General features: G+C 40.5%; 4 protein-coding genes across 5 annotated transcripts; 1 reads left to right on the forward strand and 3 right to left on the reverse strand.

Moving 5' to 3' along the window:
• Positions 1-61: 61 nt before the first annotated feature.
• Positions 62-2,279, reverse strand: c1qtnf9 (C1q and TNF related 9). The gene is made up of 3 exons (XM_010738440.3): positions 1,297-2,279; positions 1,127-1,189; positions 62-984 (listed from the first exon to the last, which is right to left on the reverse strand). The coding sequence occupies exons 1-3, from the start codon at positions 1,472-1,474 to the stop codon at positions 215-217; spliced, it is 1,011 nt and encodes a 336-aa protein (XP_010736742.1). The 5' UTR covers positions 1,475-2,279; the 3' UTR covers positions 62-214.
• Positions 2,280-3,546: 1,267 nt separating this feature from the next.
• Positions 3,547-6,590, reverse strand: tagln3b (transgelin 3b). Its single transcript, XM_010738439.3, has 5 exons — positions 6,283-6,590; positions 5,195-5,413; positions 4,195-4,369; positions 3,981-4,083; positions 3,547-3,888 (listed from the first exon to the last, which is right to left on the reverse strand). Exons 2-5 carry the CDS (start codon positions 5,372-5,374, stop codon positions 3,747-3,749), a joined length of 600 nt encoding a protein of 199 aa, XP_010736741.1. The 5' UTR covers positions 5,375-5,413; positions 6,283-6,590; the 3' UTR covers positions 3,547-3,746.
• Positions 6,591-7,670: 1,080 nt separating this feature from the next.
• On the reverse strand, positions 7,671-12,106 carry abhd10b (abhydrolase domain containing 10, depalmitoylase b). The gene is made up of 5 exons (XM_010738470.3): positions 11,944-12,106; positions 11,316-11,502; positions 10,187-10,298; positions 8,536-8,673; positions 7,671-8,441 (listed from the first exon to the last, which is right to left on the reverse strand). Exons 1-5 carry the CDS (start codon positions 12,035-12,037, stop codon positions 8,100-8,102), a joined length of 873 nt encoding a protein of 290 aa, XP_010736772.2. The 5' UTR covers positions 12,038-12,106; the 3' UTR covers positions 7,671-8,099.
• A 2,249-nt stretch (positions 12,107-14,355) lies between these two features.
• Positions 14,356-22,041, forward strand: ythdf3 (YTH N6-methyladenosine RNA binding protein F3). 2 transcript variants are annotated; one of them, XM_010738438.3, is made up of 6 exons: positions 14,356-14,487; positions 14,594-14,938; positions 15,377-15,401; positions 15,953-16,032; positions 16,256-17,962; positions 21,003-22,041. In XM_010738438.3, exons 2-6 carry the CDS (start codon positions 14,915-14,917, stop codon positions 21,024-21,026), a joined length of 1,860 nt encoding a protein of 619 aa, XP_010736740.1. In that variant the 5' UTR covers positions 14,356-14,487; positions 14,594-14,914; the 3' UTR covers positions 21,027-22,041. The 2 variants fall into 2 exon arrangements, with proteins under 2 accessions (XP_010736740.1, XP_027129985.1); XM_027274184.1 differs by having other exon boundaries at positions 14,387-14,938.
• Positions 22,042-24,426: the final 2,385 nt, after the last annotated feature.

Genomic DNA, 24,426 nt, shown 5'->3' on the forward strand with positions numbered 1-24,426 from the left:
TTTTAGAGGGTTAACGTGTTAATCACCAAATTATCCACAGTAATCAAATAAGTACAACGTTTCTAAGTTTAAAAGTATTAAGTTGAGTAAAAAGTACTTAAAGTTACATTAAACCACTTTATAATGCATTATAGAATCAAAGATTAAAGTAAGGCTGATCTCTCCTCCCTGATTTCTGTTATCTAAAAACATTTTTAAAGTATTCATGCCTAATTTAAGTGTCAAAGATCAAGAATCCAGAGAATGTCGTGTCATCATCCTCATCAGCAAAAAGCCCATTGTAAAGCTCACCGCCAACCACCTGCAGCCACACCTTGTCTCCTATGTCCAGGTGCAGCACAGCGCCACCTGCTGCCTGATCCTCGCTGCTCTGGTAGTTATCTGTGGTGTGTATGACCTTTGCACCATTCTTCACCAGAGCCACCTTCACGTTTCTGGAGAAGACGGTGATGTGGTAGGTGAAGAAATAGGCTCCTGCTGCGGAGCATGTGAATCTTCCCGTCTGCGGACTGTAGTGATTCTGTTGATTGTAAATAATCTTGTCAAACCGGATCGGCCCATTGGCTGCTGGGAGTTTAGATACTGCTGTGAGTCCCACGGAGAAGGCACTTTTAGAAATAACAAATGCATCTCCCTTCTCACCCCTATCACCTTTCTCTCCTCGACTCCCTCTGTCCCCCCGATAACCAATATTTCCTTTGTGACCTGGAACACCAATCTCCCCCTTAGGTCCAGGCCTTCCAATGGGTCCCAATGGTCCCTGAATACCTCTATCACCTCGAAGGCCAATTTCCCCCTTCGGACCCTCTGGTCCAGGAGGCCCCAAATCACCTTTAGATCCTTGAGGTCCAGGCAGCCCAAGCTCTCCCTTGTTTCCTTTCAGGCCAATGGGCCCTTGGACACCTTGGGGCCCCATTTTCCCAGGAGGCCCCCGTTCTCCATCATCTCCTCTTTTTCCTTTGAGCCCTGCCGGGCCAACCGCACCTGTAAGCGTCAAGCACACAATAAACTTCGCTATTGTTGTATACTTGTTTGTAATACAGATAAGGTAGAATTGAGTTAAAAGTATATGAAAATAAAGTGTATACAGCTGGTAAAAATAGATATTTATTGTGAAGATACACACCAGTTTCCCCTTTTTCTCCTCTGTGACCATCCATGCCTGCTCGCCCAGTAGGACCAATATCACCTTTTAATGGATGATTCATAAAAGAATATTAAACTTAAAGTTAAGACATATAGAAAAATGGGCATAAAATGAAGTTCTAAAGTAAAGGTTTTCGCTTCAAAACTTACCCTGATCACCTTTTTCACCTCTGAGTCCATCTCTGCCGTCTCTTCCAGGTGCGCCATTGTGTCCAGGGTCCCCTGGGATTCCAGGGTATCCACAAACACAGCCTTTATTTGGGGTTTCTTCCTGTGCAACACACCTGGCCATCAATAGAAGGAGCAACACAGTGAACGTAAACCTCATCTTCAACGTTGTACCTGATGCACCTGTCTAACAAAACTAATATCCCACTGTGCAAAAATGTCAGTGCGTAGTTCGCCTCATAACCACATGTACTACTTGAATGTGAACATGTAGCAATGAATCTCTTTAAACTGTGCTCAAACACCAACCAAAGAAAACACAAGCTGGACAAGAACTTTGGACAAGAGTGACCTCAGTCCTCAAAGTCATTTCATTGGTCTGGTTGTGTTTTTGGCTTACTTATTGAGTGTGTCAGTTACACATCACCTATGCCCCTTTAGAAGCTTTTCCAGTCTAGCTGAAGCTAATAATAAGCGTAGAGTCAGAGTGTATGTAAGGGGCCAATAGTTTCTCCTTGTGCTACCCTCCTATACAGTGACGCAAACAGGATATTAAAGTTAAGCAAATGATTACATGCTGCCGTTACACATGTGCACAGCAGAATATCATATTTTAAATTGAGCAAGATGGCATTAAGAATGGATGCCTTAGAATAACATTAGCTGTTTTTTTGTTGTCCAAGATTTAAAAGGACAGCACTGTAATGGGCTCTGTTTAGTCATTCAATACTAATAGCAAGCTAAGATGTTAATTCATGCATACTTTTCTCATATGTGCTCTTTAAAATGCCAACAGTCAAGAACAATTGACCCCATAAACTGGATCACTGACATAAAATGTGACCTTTTGTGGTACAAAGCCCAACCCCACCTCACTAGAAATCCTTAAACAAACGTCTCTGCTTATCTTAATGATAGTGTCCCTCAGATGTTATCTGCCAGTTTTAGTTTGAACAATGTTTAGAGTGGAGATTTGGTCACTGAATCTACATCGGTTGTAAAACTAACAAAGATATATATATATATATAATATATATATATATATATAATATATATAATATAAATAATATATATATATATATATATTATATTATTTAGTAACCACAACTATCCTCAAATAGCAATACAATATATGTGTTTTTGAAGCATTGTGATATTAGTGGCATTTTTGGTGACTCTCCTGTTTTTTCTTCATCCTCCACAAAGCTAAGCTCAGCTCTTACACAGCATTACTAGACCAGCTAGGGATTTAATATATCACTGAAGGTCACTCAGCAATCCAAAGGTTTTCTGGCACGCACGGTTGAATCAAGACTAACTGGTAGAGGAGCCGTCATCTTAATCATTATGCCGAGCTCCTGCCTCTTTATTAGATTGCGTTCAGTGAGGAGATACAGGAGGGAGGGGCACAAGGGAGGAGCTGGAACATAAAACCAAGATAAGGACAAAAACAACCTACAAGACTCTGAGCACACAGCGTACACCCCTGACTTCCGGGCTATTGAGATACCCAGCTTGTGTTACACACACCGACACAAATACATGTTCACATACTTTATTTTTTCAATAATTCCTCTCACAAGCCTCCAGATATAAATATATTTCAAAAATATAAACATGACAATACATACAAGTGCACATTCAAGCAATGTCTTTACCTGGCACCAGAAATGGAGACTGTCATACACGTTGGCTACTGCACATTTACTTGCTTGGGACACAAAATGGACGCATCATGGACAAAGATATAATTTAACAAACAAATAACAAGGGCATGGCTCAGAATGAGTGAAACTCATTTAGAATTTGAGGCCAATATATCAGGACCCAGTCTCTGTAGTCCCATAACCAGGCACAACTTGAGGTTGATTTGGTTACAGAGGATACTGCAACAAGTCTTCAGACAAGATAGCAGAGACATCGTTAGTCGTTGAGTCCCATTAAGTTTAAGGCTAAATAATTACACAGTTACAGACCATCTGAGAACAATAACCAATAAATCTATACATAAATACAAGTAAATAGCATACAACATGCTGTAACAGTATTTCAGATCTGAAATGTGTGTAACACTCATGGCTTGTTTTGTATAGAGATTTTAATCTTAAATACATTCTCTATAAGACTAAACTGATGTTGAGTTCCACAATAATCAGCTGGAGATCGAAAGTAAGAAAACAGAGTTAACAAAGCTAGAGAGGGAACAGCTCGTGACAAAAGGGAAGAGAGGAACGGGAACAGAAGCTTGAAGGAGGAGGTCTACAGCATTTGACATCATCATCAAGACAGAACATTGTTTGGGAAAGCAGCAGTTCCAGGGAAATTTGAGGTTAACATGTCAGGTGCTACAAAGGTTATGAACGTTACAACTTTTGTGGTATTAGTAGAAAATATCAGGGGCAGGGGGGGCTGCAGGTTAGCTAGTAAGTGGTCTACATGATCTGACGGTGCATACCGTAGCCCGTCATACCAGATTGAGAAGCTCCGCGGTTGCTGCCCATCTGGAGGCCGATCAAACTCTGGCCTTGGCGGAGCTGCTCTTGACTGAACTCTCGTCGATATCCTTGGGCTTTCCTAGATGTGTACAAGTTACAAGGTGAGGTAGAGGAACATGAGGGATCATGGGCATGCAGTTGTGAAGATATTACAGCTCTCTCTCTCTTTACCTGTGAAACCAGTCTCGGTCTCCTCTGTAATGACCATCATCTTTAGTGACTGCCACACTCCCCAGAGACATAAGGGTTCTTTGCACTGCTGCCATGTCCTTTCCTATTGCCAGAGCAACAACAAAGGATAATGTTGTCATGATGTGTTGAAAACGTGAACAAATATATCACTCCAGCATGTACATAAGTAAGTAATTAGAAATAAAAAAATCACCTTCCCAGAGGTCCACGGTTTGAAATATATCAGTGGTTGTGACTCCGTAAGCTTCTGCGGCTTGCAGGAACTGAGAGATCTTCTCCATTTGTTTGAAGGCCATCTGTGTCTCTGGAATCTTCTTGATAGGCTCCTTCCCCCTTGGATAAAGGCTGTTGATAAGCCTACAAAGGATCTGGGACAAAAGAGGGCAGAAATGTGGCTTGATCATATCAAACTGACACACTGAACATACCAGAATGACAGCTGAGAATCCTATTTATCTTGCTTAAAATGCCATAATTATGTTTGCTTAAGCTTTTCCCATCTTCCCATGTCAGTTTCTACATCGGCCAAATAAAACTGTTATCATCCATCAAGGGGCATAAAATGCATTTAGATTTAGCTGTGCAAGCTGATAACATAAATAATTGTGGTAGCTGCATTGCATTATTGTCTGGTGAGTTATTTGTTGGTGCAGAAATTGATATATCTGCTTGGTCGAAGATGGATTTCTCTGAGTGATTTCTTTAACATTAGAGTCAGCTGGAGTCTCAAGCAGGGAGATGTTGCAAAGCCGTACAGGATGCGTCTTATAATTGTTTTTTAATTAGGCGCTATGCTTTACAATTTCAGTGTGGAGACAGAGGGGCTTTCCATCACAGGTTGTCAGAGTGACTCAGTACAAAATTACACAACAGACCACAGCAGTGCAGTTAGCTGTTTTAAAATGCACTGGTTGCAAAAACTGATTTTTTAATAAGGCAAAACACATTAAACGCAGCCCTTTTTTATCAGTTGGACTCCCTTTGGTCTGTTACTCAGATTACCAAATATGATGTCTCAAAACTGTAAATTCCCACTAGTATTACTGACTGAAGTTTTCAAAAATACCCATGTATATGAATCTGGCTGCTTATTTTAGCCACTTTTCCTCTTTAAATCTGCCACAGCTGGTATGTCTTATTTAAATAATTCAATAGTAACTTCTATTTTGAGTACAGGTACAGCGGCCACTCACTGTGCCATCCATCAGCCATTTCTGGAAGCTCTCTCTGCCAGGCTGTGGCCTGTCCATGTTTCCCCCACACTGTGCGACTATCCAGTCCACCAACCGCTGCTCCAGGTCTGGGTCATACTTCTGCTCTATCTTCTCCTGGACCTCTCGGCTCAGTCCATAGCTGGGCCCTCTGTTCGCCATGGCAGCTCTGCAAGCACTCTGGTATATGTCGTGTATAGCCTGAAGAAAACAGATGGTACACATGAGGCTGTGCTGTAACTGCTGCTAAATTATTGAGACAAAAACATGTTTATAGAGATGTTGTAGTATATTAGTGACTATTTTGTAGCCTAGTTAAATAGATGCAGTATAACCACATTTTTTTTGTTTTTTTTCCATGTCCTGGAATAAAAATCAACATTATATCTTTATCATAAACCATTTGAATGTTTGAAGAAAAGCTTAAAAATATGTTTTAGTCTCCCTTTACAGCTCAGCTCAGCAGTCAGGCGCATCTCTGGAGGACGTAGCAGTGAAGGGTGTGGTCCCTGGATGCTGTCCCGAGCAGGGACAAGCCCTCTTATTGCTATGGTAACGGTCAAGCCCGTTTCCGGCACGCTGTGAGCAGTGATGCGCTGGAGGAGACTGTGGTTCAAGTATGACCTCCAGTACACAGTTATCATGGCACAAATTAAACACTGTAGTGTATTTTTCCATAAAGTTTTGCCTCTTACAACTCATGCATTCATACAACGTGCACCAGGTCTATATTTAGTTTAATTACATGACGTCAGTCCCTTGTGTCGCATATAAAAGATTAAATTCTCCAGTTGATTGTCTTCAATGGATCTTTTGCTGGGAGCAGTTCTGAGTTAAATTCACTAAATTCAAACAAAGTCCCGCCATCTAATGCCACGACAATCACATTGCTACGCATTCTGCAGCTTTTTTTAAAAAAACAAAAAAACAAAAAACATTTTACAAACCCAAAGGCAACTGCGCAAAGCTCACGCACAAGCTGCGACACCGCATCGGTTTGCATAAACATTACATATAACATGTCATGCATTTAAAGCAGTTTTATTAAATAAAAGACTAGGTGCACTTACTAAAAGAGGAGAGAGGGAGAGCGGTCAGATTTTGTCCGTGTCACAGTGTTTCAGTTCCGCTGAGCTGGGCAGGGCTGAGGATGCTGAACTGCAAAAGCATCCATGAAGCGCAGCACAGGCGCGTCGGGCCGGGCTCAATCGAGTTTTGTCCGGGAGGGGCGAGTCAACTCGTTATATATGCCAGCTCGTCCAGGAGGGGTCCCTAGAGACTCTCAACACACACAATGCGACGTGACACCGCTTCCGGACAGTGGTCAGTGCAATGCACGGTCAGCTTTAAGCAGCATGAAGTGACCCTCAGCAAAGCGAGGCACATGACTGTACTGAAATTCATTTAATTCTGTGGCCTGAGGTTGGAAGTTAATACTGAACATTAAACCATGCACACGGTGCAAAAATCTCCCCTTTGCCTCATCAGAACTGGTAGATGCTCAGTGGATTTTTGTCTTTCCTCCCTCTAGATTTATTGTTGTCTGTTTGGACTATTTGTTACAGTGTCTGTATCTAGGTTTCACCATTAAGAGCCACGTCTATTCGCTCACTGAGTTATTATTTTCTTCTTGGTGGAGCAATGTTCAAGTGAAATGCTGTTTTCAGATTGCTGTGGCTCAAAATGAGAAGAATTCTGCTTTGTTTTTACACAACTAGAACACAAAACCACTAAAATGTACTGGATTACTTACAAAGCATTAATGCTAACCAATATCTGTGCTGCAAAAATATGCTTTATGTCAAATTATAGACTCATTTCTATGTACAATGCCTTCATGCACCATTGTGTGCTCCCATAAATTGTTTTAGTTTTGACACAAAAAATGACTGACTATATGGCTCAACCATGTGTTAAAAGGTCACTGTCACAGTAAAGTGGGCCTGAGACAGTTAAGTGGTTGGTTTCGGCCCATTGAGCATAGTGCAGCTAGTGGCCAATTACATGTTAATAATCAACAGTCCAGTGGCTTCATTCAGCAGGCCTCTCTGTGGCTAAAGGCCAACAGGTACAGAGGAGTCATGTAACAAAATGTTCTGCTCGCAAAAATAAACCTCACATGGCTGCAGCCTACAGTGCTTTATGATTTTAAGTCACTCCATCTGGAGTCATTTTGAAATCCTCTTTCTAACCGGTTTAGTAATCGTTGTGAAATTTATAACTCTGATAAGACGTTAAGTACTCTTGAGTGTGTTATAATTTAAAATTGGTGTGTGTAATATAACTCTCAATTACTTCCATTTGTAAATACGTCTAAGACCTAGTATAATGTGTATATTTCAATATCAACAGCACCCCCATCTTAATTCATAAAGACAGTTATTGTTTGCGTGAGCTGATTATGTAATATGTTGTGTTAGTGTTAGTTAGTTGTGGTAACAAACTGAGACCTGCACTCTACTGTGCAGAAATTTTATTGGCCAAAATGGGTGAAAAGTGATTAAAAAAGGCACAGGAAAACTATTTGTCTAAGTAAAGAGGGATGGGAAAACAGTCAAACAATAAGAACAATAGCAGAGACAGCAGCAACGGCAGACCTAATAAAGGCCAACATAACACTCCATACAACAACCTGGTACACATATAAATGCAACCTGAAGATATAAGGGAACAGCTAGTAGGACAGCTCCCTACCAAAGTAGTTTACACTGTAATGGCGTGTTGAATTGAGAGATGAAATATGGGGAGAACAACAGATGGATAAAAGGTCATATTTGGCAGACAAACATGCCATTGTTTGGTAAATTTCTTGAGGGTTGACTTCCCAGTAAACAGTTCTTCTTTCTTTATCTCAGCAACCTCTCAAGCTCATTCCCCCATCTCTTACTCAGACCAAAGTCGTCAGCTTGTCTATGAGATCGTCAATAGTGTAGACCATGAGCTTGATGTCGTCCTTTTCGGACATGCGGTGCTGGCCATGCCGCCGGAGGATGACATCCACATCAGGGCTGAGGACGCGTTCTGCAACCTGCATGGAGATGTGCCAGGGGATATCCTCATCTTTGAGCCCGTGAATGAGCCGTACAGGACAGGTGATGGGGAGGGGACTATGGAGAACACAGTGATTTTCTGCCTCTCGCAGAAAGTCCATGCTAAACTTGTAGTGACCATCCTCTGAGTGTTTGGTGGGCACTGTCCACTCCCCCTTCTCCTCAAACTCCTTGCGTGTCTGTGCAATCAAACATGGACAACTCAGAAAAACATTCACATCAAAATGATTGCAAACCTGCAAACAATATATGTGATATTATATGTGTTCCTACCTCCAGAGGAAGAGAGTTGAACGATGAGACAATATAATCAGCAGCAGTAGAGATGCCCACAAGTGCTGCAGTCTTCTCTGGTCTCGCAATGGCTGCCAAGAGCATGAGCCAACCACCTATACTGGAACCCACCAGTATCTGCAAGTAGACAAAAAACACCACAAATAGACAGCAAATCAACTGATTAATACAAAAATCGTCACGAAGTACACTCCATAAAAATGATCCCTGCAGTGTAATCATGATGATGGTGGACTGATAATACCACAAATGTGGTAACACACCACCATCTTCTGGACAAATGGAGGAACACGCAATAAAAACTAAAGATGGAGATTGGATGGTTTAATTAATTCCAATTAAATTGATTCTGATTATTTGGTTATTTGTGAAATAGTGAGTGAGAAATCTGGTTCCAAATACAAGTTTTATATTGTTAAATCTTTGTAAAGCCAATCTTTATGACCATATATAATCAAATGACAAACATTTGAAGTGTTATTTCACTTTTCACATGTTTGAGCTTTACTGTGCAGAATGATGATAGAATGATTATACAGTAGTGTTTGATACTAGACAGCTATTTTCAGTATCTCTCTGCTCACCTTAAACCTGTGTTTACAAGCGGATGTAGCAGCAGGATTTTGTGACATCACAACTAGTTTGGAGCCAATCATAATCTAACGTGCAGCTAACAGACTGAGAATAGACTTCTTGGTGAAGTAGGAGACATCTTGTGTAGAGTAGTTCAACTTGTGAACAATATTTGTATAGTCACAGAGTCAGGATTCTTGAATGCGGGAGAAGGAGCAGATGAATTTTTACTTTTTAAACAAAGTAATTGTTTGTGGAAAAACAATATCAGACACAACCTATTATTCAAAGCAGAGTATTTTTATGTGTCTTAAAATACACCAACCAGCCATAACATGAGGTACACTTGTACAATCCAAAGTGATTCAATACAACAACCAAAAGTTCTGCTTTTATGGAGCTCATAATTTTTCAATTTTTGTCAACACTGTCAGAAAGCTATTAATTTCACTATTCTGTTTATATATTGAGGTTGTAGTTCGCAGTAGTGTTAAACTGGACTGCATTATATTGAGAGGTGTTTCTAATGTTATGGCCCTCTCATATATGTAAATGGTGTGGCCAAAACATCAATCTGAAACAGTCCAGTTTAAAACTACTGCAAACTACAACCTCAATATTAAACACAATAGTTAAATGAATACTTATCTGACAGTGTCAACAAAAACTGAAACATTATGAGCTTCATAAAAGTACAATTAATGGCAGCCTTGTTGCATTGAATCACAATGGACAAGTGTACCTAATGTTATGGCTGGCTGGCGTATGTTGCAATAGTGGATCTACAGCCAGAATTAAACATTCAAATATTCATATTTAGAATGTTTATGTTTGGAAAATAGAAAAGTTAATCTTGAAGGTAACAAAGATAAACAACTGTGAAACATTATATTCTTGTAACAGAACTGACAGTATTGCACATAAATGAATAAATGATGAGTATCAGAGCAAGAAGTTCCAGGGTCTAGATTCACGTTCCTATTGAGCAAAGATTGATCATTGATGATCACTAACTACCAGTAACTTGCAAAAAAACACAACCCTAAGAAATATTTACCTGTGGCCCCTCTGCTAACTCATCCAGTACGAAAAGGACATCTTTTTTCCAGGTACCAATAGTTCCTTCTGCTAGCACCCCCTCTGAGGCCCCATGCCCTGTGTAGTCAAACCTGGAAACGCATAAATAGAACAGCCCATGGCCATGAGTATCAGAGGGTAACACAAAGGCAAGCCACGAGAGGCCACAGATGTTAAGTTAAATTCAAATTTTTTTTTGAAGAAGAAATTGTTAGGATGGTAAATTAGTTATATACTAAATGGGATTAGTCCTTTGGAGTGATCAGTATAATGGAGTGATGTTGTTTCTATCCGATCATCTCAGGAATGGAGGCTTGGCAGGATGATGAGGTTTGTGATAGATGGGGGTATTTCTGAAATACTGCAAATGATTCGCTGACAATTGAGAAAAATGTAACGAAAAATTTGATCTAAACGATTAAGTGCTTATTATGTCCTCTCACGTGTTCTCAGCTTTTGTGTAGTCCACACAATTGTTATCCTTTAAATTATTGATCAGAGCTCTTTCAGGTCTATTGAAATCATTCTCAGTGAAAAAGAACACTGCATATTATGACATATATAAAGTTACATAATAAGACATTTTGTGCAAACAAAAGGCACTTGGAAACAAAATCAGACAGCATTCTTTAAAACGAACTCAGCTTAATCTATTCATAACAAGACTCGTGACATTTACCAGTGCCACTGAATGTATTGTTACTTAATTATATAGTGACTAAGTCTCTTCAGAGGCGGTCCCACCAAAATATAACTATTAATTATCTCAGTCAACCATGGACATTAAAAAAACAACTTAAAACCTGTTTTGCTTTGCTTACTTGTGCTTCTCTTCTTGTTATTCCATTAAGGCTGTAGGAGTGTAACTGTTGGTGTGTGACGGGTGCATACATGCATCTTTTCCTGTATTTTATGAGTTCAATTGGATTTAATGCTTAGTGCCAAAGTTGTATTGTGTTATAGTTGTTGCAGGTGTTTTTTTTTGGTCACTTCTTAAAGATGACAACCAAAAGTATATGCATCCAGGACCAACACAATGTGTATGAGACAATTATCTGATTTATTGTGTATATGAGATTGTCTAAACATGGTGTGTTTGGGTGACTTACCTAAGGTATGAGTGGCCTAGTGACCTACAGAACTCCTCCAGTGATTCAGCTTTCTGTCCATTCATGTTGGAGCCATATCCAGGGAGGAAGACCACACCTGGACTCTTCCCCTTCACTCTCCTGTAGGCCAGCTTTGGGAGGTCTGGTCTTGAAGCATACTGGACTGTGGACTTGTGTCTCCTGTTTCCTGGTTGTAGTAGAGTACAATGCATTATCATCAAGGCAAAACATGTTGTGTAACTTATTGAATGCACGGTATGTTAGACTAAATGTATAAACAACTCTGCTGAATACAATGTCACACCCTGTTTTATAGGATAAGCCTTCTCTTGGCGCACATTAGAAATACGCACGTGTACTAAGGGAAACGGCGTGGGTACTTTTGCATATGTGCAAACACACAAAGCATTTAAGCACATTTAAACGTCTGGGTTGGGCTAATTCATGTCGAAGCGATTTAAAAAAAATACTATACGTGAAGCAACGTACATGGCGCAAAACAAGCCCTACATTTTCAAGACGACGCAGTCTGCGTGCGCCACACCCCCTCCTCTGCGTTTAAACACCCTTGTATGACACTCGAGCGTTTTTAAAATCAACTGTGCCCCGAGCAGAGACTTGAACAAACCTTCCAGACGCTTTGAAGACAAAGCTGCAAGCCCTCCATTACTTAATATCTGTGAAAGTCCTCTGCGGCAGGACCTCAGCGCGACGGCTGCCATACTGCTCCGCGACCCACTGAGGATTTTGGAGGAAGTATCGCGAGAGTAGCGCGACAGCAACTCTCGTTTACTCACAGAGTACTCCAGTTGTAGTTTATTACAACACAGCTCCAGCACGGCGCAGTGGAGGAAGTACTCAGATACTTTGAGTAAAAGTAGAAATACTGTAGTGTAAAAATACTCACTAACAAGTCAACAACAAGTCCTGCATTCAAATGCTAGTTTAACTTGGGAGAAACCTACTAATTATGCACAACAATGGCCTTTGTCAATGTTGCTTTATTTAATTACTGTATAAATGTTACAGATGCATAAATGTGTATGCAATATTTTAATGTTGTAGCTAGTCAAGGAGCTGATTTATACACTTTTTGGCAGTACAATTGGGACAATTCAATCAGATATTATACATGTTCATATGTTTTGTTTGCACTATTTAATCTGTAAAATCACTACAGCACACAAAAATGTAACAGAAAATGGAAAATTGCTGTACAAAACTGTACTTAAGTGCAGTACTTGACTAAATGTAACAGTCCACCATTGTTGTGGAGTTGCTTGCACATGCAAAGTATACAATGACATTGTTAGGACATCTTAAAACATACTCTCGTTTGTTCTTGCTGAGAAAATAAAATACAAATAAATTGCATAAAATCTTTGTGCTTCAATAACATGTTTCATTTTTCTGCCGGTGGTCTGAGAATGAAAATGAACTTTTGGCTATCTCTCTGTATAATGCATCCAATTTCAAGTATTGAAGTTCATGTTTATTATACATGGTCTCTGTCAAATAAACCTAATAAAATAAATTTAATCTATAAGGCAACTAAATGTTTACTGGTTTTGAGTGTTAATATGCGCATTTGCCAATATGAAGTAAAAACCCTTTATTGGACTTAGCTATGTACTCTTCTAAAAGTGTTTAGTACTTCTTTTTGACATTTTATAGTGATTTAATAAGTATGCCTATACTTTATTATACAGTAGCAATGCCACTCTGTGCTGTTACAAGTGAGAATCAAAATGGCTCCTGGGAATGTTATATTGTACTCCTATATGATATTATTGTTAATAATGTCAATAATAGGTATCATTTAAGTGTTGTAGTTGGTTGAGGTGGAGCTACGTTTGTGTACTTACTATTGGTAATCGTATTCTTTAACAAGGCATAATATTTTAAAGCTCATTATATGTTTTGATGAAATATTTCTTTTTGAAATAAAGTTGAATATAAGTTGAAAGAAGCAAAAATCAAAATCAGAATCACTTTTATTGGACAGGTATGTGTACACACACAAGGAATTCGACTTTGGTTACATGTTACTCTCAATGTACATACAGATATAGACATAGTACAACTAAAAAAATAGAGTTTGAAAGGCAAACATAAATATAAAAACTATGTACATGTAAAAAGTATATATATGTATATATATATATATATATATAAACAGCATTTGTAGACAGAACAAAGATCTGTTGATAGGTCAAAGGTTGCTGAAATAAATATGGTCTGTACAGCAGGTTGTCTTATGTACATGAGGTAGCTAGTTATTACAGTATATACAGTATAAAAATGAAAAACACTTAAATATCTTAGATAGATAGATAGATAGATAGATAGATAGATAGATAGATAACACAGCAAACATGCATTTAAATGAACCTATAAGATAAAAATCTGAATTTAAATTAACCCTGTGCTAAGAAATGTAACATTTGCAGATAAATTAAACATGTGTTAAGAGATTAAAAGAGATTAAGACATTCAAATCTCTGACAAAAACACACCTTTTTAAAATTGCTTTTAATGTTTAATGTCCAATGTGTTTTTAGTGTACTATCTTATATTGTTTTGATGATTTGATGTTCTTCTTTGTAAAGTGTCTTTGAGTACCTTGAAAAGCGCTTTTAAATAAAATGTATTATTATTATTATAGATGTGTACAAATAGAAAACTATATAAAAAGTAAAAAACAGAAAATAGTTTATAGAAATATAACTACAAATAGAGATGTTTTCATTTTTAATACATGTACATTTAAAATAGGCTGTAGACAACTGCACAGTGCAATAAATATATGTATTAATTCATATTTTCACATGCATTTTATTTAGATTGAATCCAGGCGTCCATCCACTGGTGTGTTTGTGTACTGGCTAAGCTAAAGGAGGCTCCTCACTATAACGCAGAGGCGGCTTTATTTATTATTGCAACCAGAGCAGAGGGAACAACAATGTGTTAAAGTTTATTTAAAAAAAACACGCGTGTGTGTGTGTAGAGAGATTCTGATGAAAGTATGGAGGAAGTCGCTGCTGTGTTTGTGACTGTCATGTGAAGTGTCAGAGTCTGTAACATGACTCAGAGCGTCACAGGCGGAAGGTCACGGAGCAGCAGAACGGAACGGAAGCGGGAGTAAAAAGCCTCTCCGCCATTGTGGAATATGGTAAGGGATATATTCCCGTTAAGACACTAGTCCGTTTTCAGATTTGACTTGAATCTGTGGCAGGTTACAGGACACATTAAAAAATAAATTGACGCCTTCTCCACAGACATAAAGTCGCCGTTTGTAAGCAGCCGAAAGAAGAAGACGACGACGACGAAGAAGGAGCTGATAGATACGAGAGAGAGAGAGAGAGAGGGAGAGAGAGAGAGAGATCGTCGTCGGGGCTCCTTGACCAGAACCACAGGGAGGGAAAAACGCCGCCTTGTACCCGCGACAGAGTGCTCGGACACGGCGAGAGACGAGCCAGGAAAAGCACCGAAGTGCGGAGAAAGAGAGATAGAGAGAGAGAGGCAAAGAGAGAGAGAGAGAGAGAGGGGGGAAGCCGTGGACAGTCTCACAAACAGCGATCAGTTTCGGTTCCTGGAGGATGTCTGCGACCACAGTCGATCAGGTTCGTGTGTACTGACAGCTCGGATGTGTTCAGAAATCATAGCCCGTGCGGGCCGACGTGAAACTTTGACGACAACAGTTCGGGTTTTTTTTTTTTTTTTTTGTGGGCCGGATCAAACAGGCTAGAAAAAAAAAAGTCTCTGATATATGATAGCTATTAGCTCTGTAATGTAGGCCGACTGTATTTGCCAAACAACTCTGGCTGTAGCCGGTTGCCAATGCGGCAACGTTTTACTGGATGTCACCCGCGTTTGACATCCGGTCAATATAACGCAGCCTGTAAATGTTAACATCCAGGCTGATGGTTTAAGCCTGGTCGTCTCTTTATATTCATGCATGCATCAGGATGCAGCCTGCTCTCTCTGTGTATCTGTGTGTGTTTCCTGTCGTGATGTGACAACAGTCTCACCTCTTTTCCCTGTGCTGCCCATTATTACAGAGACCTAAAGGACAAGGAAATAAAGGTAAGGTGATGCACAAAATATGTATTTCATTTTTCAAATGAGCTAACATGCTATCAGGATATTTAGTGATTGTACCATGAAACTGCACCTTTTATTATTCGTGTTATCATTGTGGACGGTCCCTAATTCTTGCTCTTGTGTTTTTAGATTTGACATCTTCAACATGAGACTCTGTAACACATCATGATTGAATCTAGCCACTTTACTCCTGTTTACACTTTGTTTAAATCAATACTCAACGCACAGCGCAATATCTGTGGATATATAGTATGTAATGACTATTTATACAGAGACACTTCAACATCTGTATATAAAATACCCGTATAAGAACATTTACACACATTTCTCATTATGTTTTAGTATATTTTTATTCTGTATTTCTATATTGTACTTGACCTAACCCTAGTTAGATTAAATACATTTTTTTTAAACCTAACTACCATAACTCCTCTTGTCCAACACATTTTGTATTGTATTGTTGACCCTGTGTTATCTCACATATGATAAATAAACCTGAAACTTGATTTAATGTCCTCTCTTTCCGTCCTCAGTGCAAAACGGATCAATGCATCAGAAGGATGGAGTGAATGATGATGATTTTGAGCCTTACCTAAGCGGCCAGACAAATCAGGTAATGTCCTACAGTAAACCATAATATGGTTAATGTGTCACCTACAACTAGGCCAGTGTTTAAGTTATAACCTCATGTTACAGACATATTAGTTGCCAAACACAAGATGACACATGTTCCTATACTGTAACTCAAAACACAGTCTATCTTTACTGTTCTTAATGTGATATCATTCTGTTTTTTTTAATAGTACATTAATTAACTGTCTCCCTATGTCACACAGAGTAACAGCTATCCACCAATGTCTGACCCCTACATGCCTAGCTACTATGCTCCATCCATTGGTTTCCCTTACTCTCTGGGAGAGGCTGCTTGGTCCACAGCAGGAGACCCTCCTATGCCCTATCTAACTACCTATGGACAGATGAGCAATGGCGAGCCACACTTCATCCCTGACGGTGTGTTCAGCCAGCCAGGTGCCCTGGGAAACACCCCTCCCTTCCTGGGCCAGCATGGCTTCAACTTCTTTCCTGGCAATGCAGACTTTTCCACCTGGGGTACCAGTGTCTCTCAGGGTCAGTCCACGCAAAGCTCAGTCTACAGTAACAGCTATGGTTACGCCCCCAGTTCACTGGGTCGGGCCATCACGGACGGACAGGCAGGTTTTGGAAGCGACAGCCAGCTTAGTAAAGTGCCGGTGCTGAACAGCATTGAGCAGGGAATGACAGGGTTAAAACTGGGTACAGACATGGTGGCAGCTGTCACCAAAACCGTGGGCTCACCCCTCGGCGGCACAGCAGGTATGAGCAGTATGGCAGCCAATAGCCTCCCTCCGTCTGTCAGCTCGTCCGCACCTAAACCTGCCTCCTGGGCAGCCATTGCCAAGAAGCCGGCCAAGCCACAGCCCAAGGTCAAACCCAAAGCCAACATGGGGATGGGGGGAGGTGTCACCATTCCCCCACCCCCGATAAAGCACAATATGAACATTGGTACTTGGGATGATAAGGGCTCACTGAACAAGCCCCCATTAGCTCAGACTATGATGCCCCCGCAGCCTCTGGTGCAGCAGCCTCTCCTTGCTCAGCACCAACCCTTACTACAGAACCCGTTGCCCCCTCAGCCCCAACACCAACACCAACACCAGCCCCAACATCAACACCAACACCAACACCAACACCAACACCAACACCAACACCAGCCCTTCCAGCTCCAGTCTCTCCAGTCCCCCCAACACCCCCATCCTCTGCCCCCTGGCCCTCCTCACCTCCACCTCTCCTCTCAACCTGGCCCACCACAGGCCCTTCATCAGCAACAACCCCAGCAGCCTGGTCCACCCCCCAACCGTTGGGTGGCTCCCAGGAACCGGGGTGAGGGCTTTGGTCTGGGTGGGGGAGTCCCACTGAGTGCCTCTCCCTGCTCAGGAGAAGTACATCCTGTGCTGGAGAAACTCCGTGCCCTCAACAACTACAACCCCAAAGACTTTGACTGGAACTTGAAAAATGGACGCGTTTTCATTATCAAGAGCTATTCAGAAGATGACATCCACCGTTCTATCAAGTACTCTATCTGGTGCAGTACAGAACATGGCAACAAGCGCCTGGATGGTGCCTACCGCTCACTGGGCAACAAGGGGCCGCTGTACCTGTTGTTCAGCGTCAACGGCAGTGGGCACTTCTGTGGTGTGGCTGAGATGCGCTCACCGGTGGACTACAATGCCTATGCAGGCGTCTGGTCTCAGGACAAGTGGAAGGGCAAGTTTGAGGTGAAGTGGGTTTTCATCAAAGACGTGCCCAACAACCAGCTGCGACACATCCGGCTGGAGAACAATGACAACAAGCCAGTGACCAACTCCAGGGACACTCAGGAAGTGCCTCTGGAGAAGGCCAAACAAGTGCTTAAAATTATCGCCACTTACAAGCATACCACCTCAATCTTTGATGACTTTGCACATTATGAGAAACGTCAGGAAGAGGAGGAGGCTCTGAGGAAGGTGAGATAAACACACACATAAAGAGCCCTGTAAATAGCTTGTTTGTATGCATGAGACAGCTCAGTTGAGTTACCCTCTAATTCAAAGGGAGGCTAACTTTCACTGAGTCACTGCTACAGGCCAGACTGTAATCAGCTGATCTCGTTCCACCTGCTCTTAGACAGAGGTTGTAACATCCTGTGGCTGAAAGAACAGTCTGGTGTAAATGGAGGTTTCCGAACGGCCTGTCAGCGGTTTGACAGGCCATCATTACTCATAAGCAGGTTCAGGAAACGCTGATACCTCATCAGCCATCTTGTGCTGTTGAGATTGCGATGATCTGCCCAAGTGGAATTAGATGCATAGAGGTTTCCTGAAATAGCCCACATTCCTGGCATTCCGTCTTTCAGACAAAGGCAAATGTAGGCTCTGATCTCCCCTTTGAACACCAAGCCTCTGTGCTCTCCACAGGCTCCTCATGCTTTATTAGTCTTTAACAACATAAGCCCTCGGCCTGCAAACTGGCTGCAACGTGCCTCCGAGTTGGTACAGTTTGCCTCAGATGTTCTAAAGGTCTAACTTGGGGAAAATACATGATTAAAAATGGACGATTACATTTGTCTGCGCACAGTTGGGCAAAATTACACAGAGGTGTAACCCTGCGTCCTTTGAGGGGCAACTAAAATACGTTGCAGTGGTAATAACAGTGGTGCACCACAAATGTTAGTCTAAGTAGTAAAAACTCTGTGGGGTGCTGCTATTGTGGAAAAACAGCACCAAAGGAGTCAATAACATGTTATCATTGCTTGCTTTCTGCTTGCATCCATTCTTAGATTTACCAGTATGCTAATCTAATTGCGTTTAGAAACCCCCCCCCATGATCCGCTCCCTCCTTTTTTCTCCCTCTCCCCTACTGCTGGTTCTCCATTGATGCTGTATTGACTCCACGCTGCTGACCTTGTTAATATGCACTGGGTTACTTTCTCATAAATATTTCAAGTCAATGTTTTCAGGCTTCTGAAAACAACCTGTCAGTAGAAAGCCTGTTTCATCCTGCGTCGTGCAGGCGTTGCGCTGTGCTGCTTTTGTAGCCCTGACCTCCTACATGACAGGATCGGCCCAGCTGAGGCCTCACCCTCCTTCGCCTGACAAGGTTAATTGTTCTCTATTGTTTGGCCTGTCCTTCCCGAACTTTGAGAGGCGTCAAACCAGCACAGCTACCTGCACTATAACACCATCCTAAAGTGGTGGTGTTTTTTTTAAAGATAACTGTCTTAATGTTGTTGCAGGATTATTAGCATAGCTAATTTGGCAATTAGAGGTTAGTATCTTCCTTCTTCTTTAATATACAGTGGTGGTTTTAGGGGGAATACCAGGACCAGTACCACACCAGTAAAAATGTCGTTGTTGTTAAATGGGTCCATTTTTTTGCACCAGGAAGGAGTTTTATTATTTGATATCAAACCTAGCATCTATTAAGGCAGAAGATTTTATGCCAAAAAAAGAAACATGTAAACATCACAGTACGTTAATGAAGAAACTGACAATAATTTTTGCCCATAATAACGGTCTAAAGAGTGAATTTGGGTAGGTTTCTGTCTCCAGAGCTACAGCCCAGTCTGAGAAGCCCTTCTGGGGATAGAGTTACACTGGGGGCCAGGGTCTCACAGGGCTTTTCCCAGACCACTGACATGGACACCCACTCCTCAAAGAGGACACTGTTCCACCTAAAAAAAATGGCACAAAGAGTCCCTGGGTTGTTTTGACTTCCATGTTTTTTTTTCTCTAGGATTCTACCTGCACTATTGTGTCTTTGACTGTTAAACAGCATTCCTGTGTTTTTGTAAGCCACGACACACACTTGAATATTCGATAGGTGAGGTGTGTTGTGATTCCTCTTGAAGTATGCGTTGTCAGTTTTGTGTTTATCCGCAACACTGGCATCACTACTACAAGCTGAGTATAGCAGCTGCGGTATATAATATAATATAGTTGTCCTGCTAAACTCATGTTCTCTCTGTTTTTCTTTCTCTCTTGCTCTGCGCCTCGCTTATTTTAACACCAAACACAGAAAACTCTATGTATGCGTACTTGCATGTACTATACTATTACTATAGGCGTGCCTAAAAATAAGATGTGGTTCTCATTTTAGAGGTTGTTTTCATCGGAGGAGCTCTTGAAATGCTTCTTTTGGCAATGTGAAAATACGTAATCATAATTTTTTTACCCTTGCATGATTGTATGTGCTGTCTTTAGGTTATGTTTTGTGCTTACATTGGAATATAGTAATGTTGAAGACAAGATATCAAATATCATTTGGGTTTTCTATGATCTAAGCTTCAAAATGTTTCACTGAAACCAGGTTTGGAAACCGTCACTTTCCACAAAGAACAGTCAAACTGTACAGTGTCATTATTTACAAAGGTTTATGCGAAATGGAACAATACGACATGAAAAATGCATTTGGTTTTAGACTTATGAAAAGGCAGCTGAACTCAGATAGATTTTATTATTTTTATAATGTTCACCTTTTTTGGTTTTGTCACACAGATTGATAAAAGCAATCCCCAGTTGACTGATGCTTTCAACCCATAAATTGTCTTTGAGTTGCCTCAAAATCCAATGTAATTAATAACATTTGCCGGATGGTATGAAGACAGATCGACACAATAAAGGCATTCATTCGATCTCTTCTAAGAAGCTTAATCAATATTGATTGCCTCTATAAATTATTTTTTAAGTCTCTGACAGAAATATAATCAGGAGCTCTTTTCTAGTGAGCTCTAAGCTCAATTGTTGCATCTTCTAATGAAGTCGCAGTTTGTCAGAGGTCCCTGAATTCCTTGCTGTACCCCCGAGTCATTCCCCAACTTCACCTCAGAAATGCTAAACTTGTATCTTACAATATGAACTATTAGCAAAAGATTTATTCCCTGAATGAAAGGCCAGAGGTGTAGTTCTGATGCTGCACTTCCTTTGCCGCTGTTTATGTTTGTTTGTGTCCCTTGTTGCTCACATCCACTGATGATCTTTTTTTTTCTTCTGTTTTTTCTCTTGCCAGGAGCGCAATAGAAATAAACAGTAACCTTCAAGCAAGCTCTCTGCTAGAACTGCAACACTAATGACGTAGGACCTTAAATAAAAATTTGCCTAACCACAAAGGAGGAAAGGCTCTCACGATCTTTCCGCTGAAGATGACAATGTATCTGAACACTTGAACATGACAATAGATGGACTCATCTGTATCCGTTGACTGGTGCATCAAACCCTGTGTTCCTGTCTCACGAGAAAAAGAACGTAACCCACTTTGAAAACTCTGTCTTTAAAGCACTTTCAGTCCTTCTAAACAGCCTCTACCAATACCCTTAACTCTCTAACTCTGTGTTCTTCTTCTTTGATTTTGTTTGTGAGCAACTAACTGACTAACCAAAGTAGTCAGAAGATTTCACCAGGCTTATTTGTAATTTTTGTAACGCCTCAAATGTTTGGGATATTGGTGAGCCTCATCAGCTCCCGAAGAGAATTAAAGATGATATGTACGAATTAATCTTATACTTGAATCTGTATTCAGCCGTCTGATCCTCCTCAGACAGAGGGTTTGGATGATTGACAGTTGGGACGAAATAATTGGGAAACAGCCACAATCATGCCAATCATAGGATGTATCCTCCCCCCTTACCTGTTCCCTTCCTTTCTGCATCTGTTTCTGTGTACCAAAAGATAACAATTATGCAGCAGGCTGGCAATCACCGGCCAGTGCACATCTTTGTTTATTTCTCTCTTGTGATTCTGTCATTCTGAAGTGCATTTGTCTGAGGAGAAACCTGCTGCTCTGGTAGAACTAGCGGTGGCCTCCTTGGGCCCTGTGGGTGACTGTCTTTGCTCTGATGTTGATGTACTCTACTGTACCTCAGGCTCAATCAGACTGTCTGTCCTCAACAACTCTTGGCACTTTTGGGAGAATCCCACACATCACCTCTCTCCTGCTTGGCTTGACTGGGATTCCCCCAAAACTGCAAGACATCAACTCCAAGGATGTGACAGTTTTCTCCTCTAGGTAACTCACTAGCTAAATAAAATTTACCCATGTTTAGCGCAAACCTTGCCTTTGTGTTTTTACTTGTCTGACTCATCATTTCTATGATTTATCTCACAGTATCATACACACTGAAACATAAACTTGTGGAACAGGTGGATCCTCTGTTTTCTGTTTACATATCTGCCACTAAACAAACTGATATATATATATAGTAGCAGCAACTTCCATTTCAGCCTATAACTGACAATGGGTTTAAAGTGTGCTGGACCATATAGTCAACATACCAACCATAAATAGACCATAAATGACACTGCAACAATATGTTTGCTATGTGGGAGGCAGCAGTTCACGCATCACTCATGCCTGTATGGAGTATAATGAGGCATACAGACAGTGGTGGAACGTACATTTACTGTGGTACTGCACATTTTTGATGTAGTTGTAGTTGAGTATTTCCATTTAATGCCACTTTATACTATACTTAATTTATTTTGCGGCTTTAGTTACTTTCCAAATTAACATTTCACATGAAAAACAAACAGTATCCAATAAAAATGTGTAGCTTTGTGCAGTCTTCATCCACCAAAGACATTCCCCCTATAAATGTCTCACATGGTTTCAATTAAATAAATGTTAAAGGTAACCAGTATTTTAGAAAAAATAAAGATAAAAGTCTAAAAATATGAACACAGATTTGTGTATCAGAAATATATTTTTACTGTACTGTAGGTTGGGAACCACTGAACTAGCTGACTAAAGTAGAGCTACACAATAATGCATCAAAAATAACTTCTAATGATGTCGTATATAACAATATATCATATCATATATCATATTTAGCTGATAATACTTCCGTACTTTTACTTAAACAGGATTTTGAATGCAGGATTTTACTTGTAGTGGAGTATTTTTTACTATATTGCTACTTTTACTTCCGTAAAACTGCCTGCAGGGTACTTTGCCTGTCCAAGGTAAACCTTTGAAGTGAGTTAAGAGACAAGAGCACAGGGCTGTCGAAGACAGAGGGAAGCTTGTCTGGTCTGATGAACCACAGTTTCAACCACACAAACATGAGGGTCGACTCGTGTGCTATAAAAAATAAGGTAATACACCCATCATGCGTGGTTACTGCACAGACCAGTGAGGGACACCTTAATGCCACAATGCACCAGAATAACAGCAGGGGATTCGTACTCCTTCTCATCCTGCTAAGATGGTTTAGAAACAGTTGGAGAAACATTCAGGTAACAGTGACAATCGCCTGGCTGCTACACGTCAATTCTGGGATTAACTCAGGCGCAGCGTCCTCTATGAGCTGCATGTGGCCATTAACCTAGGGCAGTTGTGTGAAGCACTGATGTCTCTGACATTGATCAAGAAAATAATAATTGAAAACAAGAGAACACACAATGGAAGATTATTGGAGATTTTTCATGTGTGTCCACCTCTTCAATTACACTGTATATAAATATCCTGTATCTGTTTGGACTTTAAACAATGACATAATGTGGCAGCTGTTATCATAGACAAAATTGTTCCTACATGCAACTTAACAAATATATATACTTGTTCAATTGTGTTGTTTCATTCTATATATTTTGATTTTTAGATTTAGATTAATTTTTTTAACCCACATACATTTATTTTGAAATATGTAATGACAGAATTTATGTATTTCCTGTATGCTCTTTTTTAATCATGTAGTCTTCTGTCTAAATGTGCTGAGAGCGAGATCCATCAATGTTAAAGGATGTCAGTTGTTATATAGTATATATAATATTAAGGCTGAAGCAACTTTTTGAGTGTGTGATACTAAAACCCCAAACAGATAAGATTATTTTAGTTTAGTTGCAAAGCCAGGTAGAGGTGTGGCAGTATGTAAATGTAAGACAAGAGTCTGAGCTATAGAGTTAATTAGATTGCTGCAAGACAAAATAATGACAAAACACAGACACATAGTGCACAAACAAAATATACAGTACACGAGGCTTGCACACATTCAGTTCAACATGTGAAGATGTTTTGTGCATGGTGATTTTTTTTTTTAACCAAGGGAAATAAATAAAGTGATTTAATATACAAGCAATGAGTGATTTTTTTGTTGCACATAATATCATATTGATCAAGCTCAAAGGGGAACATTTTTATATGTAACCTTGACCCGCTTTCATCATCTCACCCTGAAATAAAGAACCTTTCTTTCACCGTCTGTCCACCAGAGTGCGCCATCCTATCATGTTCTTTCAAACGTCCTCCGCTCCCCAAGACTCACTACAAAGCCTTTCCTGCAAGCAGCAAAGCCCCCTTTCTTCTCAAGCCCTCCAACTCCTGCAGACGCAATTATACCAGGATGAGAAGCACTTGTTGTGCTTCCACAGCTTTTTGGAGCAATTAATGCCAGCTCGCCAAGCTGTGCAGTGAGAGGTGGAAAAGAGAGGGAGAAAGA

This window comes from Larimichthys crocea, chromosome XXIII (genome assembly GCF_000972845.2).
Source record: "Larimichthys crocea isolate SSNF chromosome XXIII, L_crocea_2.0, whole genome shotgun sequence".
Lineage (NCBI taxonomy): Eukaryota > Metazoa > Chordata > Actinopteri > Sciaenidae > Larimichthys > Larimichthys crocea.